Source organism: Gossypium hirsutum, chromosome A11, assembly GCF_007990345.1.
Source record: "Gossypium hirsutum isolate 1008001.06 chromosome A11, Gossypium_hirsutum_v2.1, whole genome shotgun sequence".
NCBI lineage: Eukaryota > Viridiplantae > Streptophyta > Magnoliopsida > Malvales > Malvaceae > Gossypium > Gossypium hirsutum.
Window position 1 is genome coordinate 59519607 of NC_053434.1, and position 9709 is coordinate 59529315.

Genomic DNA, 9709 nt, shown 5'->3' on the forward strand with positions numbered 1-9709 from the left:
GTTCATCGGGCCATACGAAATATCTGAACGAGTCGGTCCAGTTGCGTATCGATTGATTTTGCCCCCTGAACTTGAAAAGATTCACGACGTCTTTCATGTTTCGATGCTTCGACGCTATAGATCTGATCCATCACACATAATTAGCCCATCAGAGGTTGAAATTCAAGCCAATATGAGTTATGAAGAAGAACCGATGCGTATCCTAGCTCGTGAAGTGAAAGAGTTGCGAAACAAAAGGGTTCCGTTAGTAAAGGTGTTATGGCTCAAACATGGGATCGAGGAAGCTACTAGGGAAACCGAGAGCTCGATGAAAGAACGATACCCAAACCTATTTACCGGTAAGATTTTCGGGGATGAAAATTTCTTAAGTGGGGGAGAGTTGTGACAGCCCTAAAGTGACCCTAGTCGGAAAGCGGTCTTGGGACCGCTAGACCGAGTCACCAAATTATTTGAATGTGATAATTATTGCCTAAAATATGTGAATATAAATGTGTGAAAGTTTTAAGCTTCGATTTAGTTAATTGCATGTGAATTTAGTTGATAGGACTTATGTGAGAAAATTTAGAAATATGCTAGGCAAATGCAAGTGGCCTAATAGTGCATGTAATCAAAGGGGTGGGCTTGCATGTCAATTTCCCCCCATTTAAGTACTAGTGGCCGGCCATGACAAGGGATGATGGGCAAAACATGTCATGAAACATGTTGTGTTACTGGAAAAATAAAATAAGAAGCATGGGCAATAAACTAATAAGAAATGGAAGGAAGAAAACAAAAAAAAAAGAATGTGTGTGAGTGTTTCCCCCCCATTGCCGTGAGTGAAGAAAAGAAAAAAAGAAAATTTGTTCATCCTTTTTCATTTCTTTTGGCCGAAAATTCTAAGCAAGAAGGAAGGAGTTCTTGCTTCATGTTTGGTTTGGAAGAGGATTAGGAGGAGGTTTGGCCATACTTGTATCTAGATTAAGGTATGTTTGAGGTTGTGCCATGAGATTCATGCATGTTTTTAGTTGCTAGCTTGAGTTCTAATTAGCCCATGGTTCAAATCTTTGCTATGTCATGGGGATGATATCCGGCCTAGGTGGATTTTGTGTTAATGCCATTGCATGCTAAATATGAAGCTTGTTAATGATACATGTGATGGTGGATTGATGACTCTTGGATTTTCTTTTTAGCATTTTTGAGTGAGACATTAAGTTCTTTGTTTAACCATGACCAAAATTGAAATGGTATGGTGTTGTGATGTATTCGGCCATGGTATATCCATAAGTATGATTTATGCTTATTGCATGGTAGGTAAGATTTGTGTTTTGGATTTATGTTCATGTTTAGTTATAGTCAACTTTGAGATTCGGCTCTTGCACATATATATATATGTTTGCACATGACGTATTGGTATGACATATACAATATCTCAAGGTATATATTTACATATGATGGTGTTTCGGTTATGGAGTACATGATGGATGCGTATTGAGTTATAATATGTAATGCATTAGTTAGTAAAAGGTATGCCATTTGTGTGTGGTATTGAGTATATAATTGGCCTCAACATAGACATGCATAATCGGCCACATGAATGAGTACATAGGTTGATGTGTTGTTTGGCCATAGGTAAGCATATTGAAGGCTTTATCTTGACTTAGAAAATTCGGCTAAGGAGAGTTTTAACTAATGTGTTGAGTTTGATTCATGATTCCGTACATATGTGACTTTAATGTCTAATGAATATATGTGGGCCAAGTACCTTGAGTTCCTCTTTTCGATGCTCAAATGATTAAATCAATTTATTTGTTAAATTAAGCTCAAGAGCAAAGGGGAACTAAATCCGATAAAGGGAAGGAAAAAGTGGTCGAATAGCCATCGGAATCGTTCGACAACATCCGAGGTAAGTTTTCGAGTAATGGGACTTAAATTATGATTCGATTAGATTATGTCTTAAGTAAATCAAAATCATGCTCTTGTATGTGGCTATTGAGCCGAAATTGTAAATGTGATAAGTGTCTTGTGTTTGAGCTTTGGTAATGAAAATGAAATATGAGCGTGTCATGACTTATTGATATATGTGCATGGTTACTCGAATGATATCCGGGCTAAGTCCCGAAGGCTTTTGCGCTAAGCGACTACATCCGGACTAAGATCCGAAGGCATTTGTGCTAGCGACTATATCCGGGCTAAGTCCCGAAGGCATTTATGCTAGTGACCATATCCGGGTTAAGACCCGAAGGCCTTGTGCGAGTGGTTATATCCGGCTAAACCCGAAGATGCTTGATTTGGGAATGAGCGATCTTGCTGTAAAAATTTAAATTAATACGCTCGTAAAATCCCAGCGATGAGGTATGTTTCGTGTGTGCTTTGAATTAGTTGATCCCTTACAAATCTGTATTCGCTCAGTCGATAAATGAGCTACCGGCCTTTGGCTAAGTTGATCTTTTGTGTATGAACATAAGGGTTGGTAATGTGAAGTAAGTATGATATTGAGAATTTGTGCATATGAAATTATCCGTTTAGCTATATGAATGCTATACTTTTGTTGTGCTGGAATCCCTTGCTCAAAACTTACTAAGCATAAATTGCTTACTCCGTTTCTTCATTTCTCTGTTTTATAGATTTTGGCTCGTCAGCTATCGAACTCGGGATTTTTGGAAGTCGAAGTCTCCCACACTATCAAAGCCCCCTTTTGGTACAATTTTGGTTGAACTTTGAAATGGCATGTATAGGACTACCCTTCTTGTTGTTGGTCATGTACCCATGAATTTTGTGTAAATTTGGATAGCCATGCGAAAATGGCTTATATAAGTTTTTAGCATAGTACTATAATCGTTTTGTACGTTGATCACTAAGAGGTATGGAAATGTTTGGAAATGATTAGCCATTGGAATGGTTATTCATGATTATACTTTGTGCTATGTATGCAAAAAAAAGGGGCTAATTGAATAATGGAAACTATGAAATAGGTAAAGTCTACCTTAAAGGCAGATGCTGACAGCAGCAGCGATGTGGATGTGAAAAATCACTAAAAATAGTAGGAATGAAATTAAATAGTGAATAAATTATGTAAATGAACCTTGACGAATCCACTTTCATATGGAAGAAACAAAACGGTCATATGAGTTGTATGTTAAGAGATATTTAGGTATTCGTGAAACAGGGCCAGAACAGTTTCTGGATTCCCTGTTCCGAATTTGGAAATTCATTATAAATTAACCAGAGATAATTAGAAGTCATGCCATATATGTATAGATTTCTCCTTGAGTCAAGTTTCTATAGAAACAAACGTCATCAGCATTGAAGCCCTGTACAGGGAGATATCCAAGTCGTAATGCGCGAAGGTCAGTGTAGTCGATCCCTGTAACATGGGAGACTTTAACTAATAAACTGTACTAATTGGCCCAACCAAAAATTATAGAAAAAAAATTGTAGATGCATATATGAGTCTAGTTTCAGGGAAAAATCACGAAACTGATTTTCGAGTTGTGGAACTCAAGATATGATTTTTAAGGTGACAGCGACACAGTTAGCCAGCTGTCTGGAAATTTTTAAAATGAACTGTGCAAGTAAATGAATTAAGTCGGTCAGCACCTCGTGTTCGACTCCGGCAACGGTCTCGGGCACGGGGTGTTACATATGTAGTATGTTGTATTTGACTGGTAATGCCTCGTAGCCTATTTCGGCGACTGATACGGGTTAGGGGTGTTACAAGATTGTTATGTGATTCAAGGGAGTTTAGTGGCATCATGGAACAATTATCCACTGGTTCTTCAGGGCGGCGCCGTGTTGATGGCTATTTATCGGTCCTTCGAGGCATCCCTCGAATAGGGTGAACATGTACACTTTATGGTGAAATAGACTTCGCCGGGATGGTAAACAGGGAAACCTATCAGGCACATAAAGGAAAACATTGTATGACTCACGTGGCGAGCAGTCTGATAGGATGATCATGGCACGTCCGTGAACATAAATGAACATGATAATAAGAGGATCCTCCAAATTTCAAAGGTAAGAAGAGTTGGTAGAAGTGTCTTAAACGCAGGCAAATGTGAAAGGAAGGGGTACTTCCTTCAAGGTATTGGTAAATAGGTATCTGCCATAAAAGTCCACCAAAGTTTGATGAGTAAACCAACTTTGGATATAAGAAAGCAAGATGATTATGCAAATATTAGTCCTAAGTGTTCATAGGTAAAGAGGTCGTCAGAATAAGAGGGGAGTCTACTGAGGACTCTCTTAAGAAAAGAATCCGCTAAGGACTACCTTAGGAAGAAAGTCCGCTGGAAATTAACCAAATAAAGGAATGTCTGCCAGGACTATTTTGTGCGGGGAAGTCCACTTAGGACTATTAGATGTGGAAGCCCTCCAAGCGAAATTTGATAAAGAGATAGTCCGCCAAGAACTATCTGCTATTACGAATGCCTTAGTAGAATGGTCTAAAGTGGAAAAGTCCTATAGGACTATCTTGGAAGTACGAGTCCGCAAAGAAAGAGGGGTTTTTATCAATCATCCAAGTCTTATGTTCAAGACCGCAAATAAGGATATGTTAGATTAGGTCTTCTTTAAGGAAGGGTTTATGCAATGGCTAAGTCAAAAGAAGATAATCGTCACGGTGATTGGTAAACATATATTGAGTGTGGAATGAATGAATCAGGCTAAGGATCTGAATGTGGCGAAGACAATGGCTGCCGGTAGTAGTATTTAACAATACCCATATTCTCATGTATTATATTTGATTAGCTGAGCTAGAAAGGTAAAATGGAAGCTTGACATGGAGCTAGACAAGGTTAAGTCCTAGAAAACAGTTATTTGAAAGAGTACATTGATGATTAGGTCAACTGACATGTCCGCCAACGATTAGTTCAGAGAACGCATAGGCATCAGCCATGCCAGTCAAACTACGAAATCTTCTAAGTCCACTAAGGAGTTTTAATTCTGTACTCTTATCCTTATTTATCTGAAAATTTGGAGTCTTTTATGACTATTGATGTACGGAATTTCACTAAGTTCATCTGAACTTAAGATTGTACCGCCTTGTATGCAGGGTCAAGGGATGACTCAAGGGTCGTTTAGAGGGACCAAGCCAAACTCTGTTAGGCTCGCGTGAATGGTGCCATAGTTGTATCATGTATATAGAGGGCCACCCTTAGAGGCTACACCTTGGGAAATTGGTCAAGTGCATTGTCTGAGTTAAGTCTAAAGTTTTATTAGGTGTAAGAATATAGGCCTAGCATAGCTAAGTGATTGTAAAACTTTAGCACTTGTTTATTAGAGATTTTATTTAAAGTTAATTTTTGAAACATGTTGTTAATCGAAGTCTTTGAATAAATTTGTATAGTAAACCTCAGTGTTGTCTAAAGTTTATTTATAGAGCAAGTTTGAAAGGCGGATTACATGACTCGAGTTAATTGTGACAGTTGTTACTCAGACCTGGCGATCGGGTCAAATATAGTGTGTTACAGTTTGATCCGCAACCTATGACACTAGAGCACTCATTCAATGGGCTCGCAGCAAGGTCCAGACCCTTTATATAAGCTCTTCTCTTAATCGAGAAATCTCCAAACTTTGTTCTTGTATTAAAGCTTTGCTCAACTTCCTCCTTAGCCCAAAAAATCTCACTATAGCATTCCTAAACATTCATGAGCATTACTAGTGGCTCTTAGCACCATTGAATTTGAACCTCTTGTAACCTTTATCGCCAAACCTTGTATCAACAATTACAATGATATAAAAACTTAATAGATAAAACTTGTCCAAGGATCTTGTCTAGTATGATAAGATCCACTTAAATTAGATCGAGCATGATAGTTTTCAATTTAAACTAATTTGACTCGAATTACTAGTCATTTAATAAAAAAATTATATTTATGTTTGATTATAAAACATGTATGTATTAAAATAGTAAAAATTATTTTTGGTATTTTGTAAACAATAAAACTAGCTTATGCACTAATATCTAGTAAAGAAAAAAAATTGATATGGGTAAAACACTTTTATAAAGCGAATTAAGGGATGCAGTTGGTTCAGGCTTGTGTTATATTAAGTTTTATATATTTTCTTATTAGTTTTTTATTATTTAATAAGTCTTTAGTTTTGGAAGTTTTTGTTTGCTTTTGTAACATGTTTCTAAGTTTTGCTTCTGCATGTAGTTTTGCTTCTGCAAGTGACTTTATGGATGGTTTTTTTTGTCGTCCTCTTCAGTTTGATGAATGTTCGGTTTTTTGTCAAATTTTACCAACTTCTTTGGACCATTCAAGGCTAATTTCTTTATTATATTAAGTATTTGCAATCATTACAGATATGTTGTTTCCTGAGTTGTAATAGAGTCAATTATTAATGTGTCATAATATTCTATTAATGTTGAAGTCGAAACATTTATTATGTTGATGAAATTTATCATTCACAGCCTACAATAAATGTTTGTTGCTTTTTATTCTCCAAATTATATAATCAAATTCTTCATGAATATCCCTTTAAAAAATATATCCCTTTAAAAAATTACCCTTGATTTGGGATTCAAAATCCAACAGCTCCTGCCTCTTTCTTTCTTTAAAAAAGAAAAACTCTCGCTGTTATTGTAAAGGTTTGTGCAATGTGTATAAGTACCATAACTTTGGAGAATTGAAGGATTGATGCTGGCTTAACAGTTAAAAGGACAAATAAGTCGTTACAGATTTTTATCATCCAACGGCCAGAAATCCTTTCCAAGATTAAAGAGCATAACAAGTCGTATATAATCAGCCGCACCCAATCACCCCAATACTTCCAAATGGCAAAGGGCAGCCACCAAAAGTAACCGAAAATGGAAAACTTTTCCTCCAAACCAACAATCGTAATCCTCCTCCTCCTCAGCATCGTCAGCACCGCCGACTTAACTTCCAAAGAACTAGACGCAGCCATCTTAGCCCTTCAATCAAGAGGCTACACTCTCTTCCCCAACGCCATCTCCACATCGGATCTCCAAGTCCGCCTCCTCTCATCCCAAAACTCTTCCATATTCACTCTTTTTGGGCCTCCGGACTCCCTCCTCTTCTCCCTCGACCTCCTCTCCTCCGCCCGCCTTTACACCTTCTCTCTCTTCCTCCACGTCTCCCCACATTTCCTCTCCTCCTCAGACCTCCTCGCCCTCCCTCGCCCCGCCTTCATCGAGACCCTCCTCCCTAAGCGTCGACTCTTCGTAGAACATGCTATGTCTACCCGTAACGGCACAGCCTTGCTCACTGTTTCCGTCGACGGGGTTGTCGTCTCCGTCCCGGATCTTTTCCTTGGATCCAACATTGTTGTCCACGGGCTTGATGGGATTCTTGTTGCAAGATACGGGTCCTTGGTTAGTGAAGGTAGTGACAATACTATTGCTGAGCCACCCAAGTTCCCCTATCAAACCTATGTTTCGCCGGCCAAACCACCGGAGACTTTGTCCCCTACGGGGCTGGAGATGGTCACAATCGGCACGCAAATCAAGAAAGATAGGGAGGCTTTCCGTCGTGATGATGACCGTGCCACTACTAAGAGAACTAAACACGGTACATTTTTCCGGTTTGAACGCGTTTACTGATTGGATTTGGATACCGATCAAACTACTTCATTTCATTTCTTTGATACCAAGGATAATTCTTTTTCTTTTCTTTCTTAATTCTGCTGAATCCTTGATGTTTGGTTCTTTCCAAGTTCTAATAATATAAAAGCGAGAAATTGATCACAATCCTTGTTTCATAATTCATGTTCATGATTTTCAATTTTCTTTTCATCATTCACAGCTTAGCATCAGTCAAATGAAGTTACGAGGCAACGATGTGATGATTTTGTTTTTAAACTATAACGAGTAAAATCAAGATTGAACAACAGATGAATGGAAAATATGGATTTATATAGCAATACGCGTGGTGCGTATAATTGATTTAAATTACGATGATATGATAAAAGATAATTACAGTCAATTACGGTAAATATATTTATTGAAACTACAAAATAAAAGCCGTAAGAACCTTCACTTTTGTGTGAAGCCCAGGGATGGAAGCATGGCAGGGCGAAACTCATGCTTTCCGACTTTATATGACCCAAATTGGAATCTCAGTCCATGTATTATAAGTGCATAGATTCGGCTCTTATTTTTGACTTAGCTCAACTACGCTCACTGATTCCGTGGTTCATCTCCATTTCAATGCTCATGCCTGCTGCATGATATGTAGTCTTGCATTTTCAGATATGAATATGTGTTTTTTTTAAGGAATATGTGTATAATATAATGCTTGTAGGTCTTTTACATTGTTGTATATATATATATTTAAAGAATTATATCTTTATTTTTTGAGAAAAATATGTATGTATCATATAAGAGTATCATATATGATTTTTATCTATACCTATAATATAAGTAAAATGACTTATTTGACAGTTCAACTTTATAAAATAAGTCATTTTAGTCCTATATTTAAATTTTTATATTTTTTTAGTCTTTAAACTTACCTTATTTGCTAATGTGACATGTACTTTTATTGCCATGCCACATTAGCGTGTGCCACGTTAGCATCATGTCATGAATTAATTAATCTTTTATAATTTAGTAAATTTAAAAAGGTAAAATTTATTTTTAAAGTTTAAAATTATTAAAATTATTTAAAAAAGTATAAAAGCATAAAAAATACTTTTTAATATTTTTAATTTTTTTAAAAAAATTAATTAATTTCTAACGTGACATATATGTCACATTAGCAAAGTTAATAAATGTTAATTTTTTTAATTCATTTTGGGATGATTTGATAAACAATTTAAGTTCAAAGGTTAAAGGATGCGAAAAATTAAATTGAATACTAAATTGACTTTTTTTTTTGTAAAGTTAGAAAGCCAAATAAGTCATTTGCCTATACTATATAAAAGTACAAGTTTGGAAAAACTTTTGACTTGACCAAAATATTCTTTATTTTCCTTTGTTAATTTGAAATAAAATAATTACTTGAATAGAGCTCTAAGCATAAATATAAGAAAAAGTATGATAATTATAATTGTAATCTAATTTACAATAATAAGTTAAAAGTTTTACATAAAAAAGTTGTGTTGATTTTTTTAAAAAAAATTTATGATAATCTTATTTATGTAAAATAGAGTTATTTCTTGAATAAATATCTAAACATATCTAATACCGTTACATAGTTTGATCAAGTAGCATCCAAGAAAAATTATTCCAACATCCAATAATTAAACTTATTCAATCAATAGCATCCAAGAAAAAATATCGATATCATTAATAAAAAAAGGTAAACTATACAAATAGTCACTCAACTATCAAAAGTTTCTGTTTTAGGCACCTAAAAAAGGTTTGCAATTTAGGCACTCACGTTACATAGTCGATCATTTCAATCAGTTCTGTTAAAATGAAAAATAAAAATTTACATGGCAAATGAAAATTTGGCATGGATAGTTTTTTTAAAAAATTTAAATCTAATATTTAAATTTTCATGTCAGCTTTTGTTTTTAAACCAAAACCAACAAAATTTAAACACATAGCTTTGGTCTCTTTTCCTATCATCATCACTGTCCTTCATCAATTGAAACTGCCACCATCTACATCTTCTTATCTGACACCAGCCTCCAAGATCTCTCTGACAATTATGTTTTTCCAATAGTTTGTTTTGATGTATTACTTTCATTGGTAAAGTATTATCTTCAATTCAATGCATTAAAACAACTAAGATTACATGTCACTTGCTACATTTAACTATAGTACCTT

General features: G+C 35.7%; 1 protein-coding gene across 1 annotated transcript; it reads left to right on the forward strand.

Moving 5' to 3' along the window:
* Positions 1–6615: 6615 nt before the first annotated feature.
* LOC107938945 (fasciclin-like arabinogalactan protein 19) lies at positions 6616–7684 on the forward strand. Its single transcript, XM_016872217.2, has one exon. The coding sequence runs from the start codon at positions 6785–6787 to the stop codon at positions 7535–7537; it is 753 nt and encodes a 250-aa protein (XP_016727706.2). The 5' UTR covers positions 6616–6784; the 3' UTR covers positions 7538–7684.
* Positions 7685–9709: the final 2025 nt, after the last annotated feature.

Coding starts and splice junctions, on each gene's coding strand:
- LOC107938945 (XM_016872217.2), top strand. CDS start 6,785: ATGGAAAACTTTTCCTCCAAACCAACAATCGTAATCCTCCTCCTCCTC.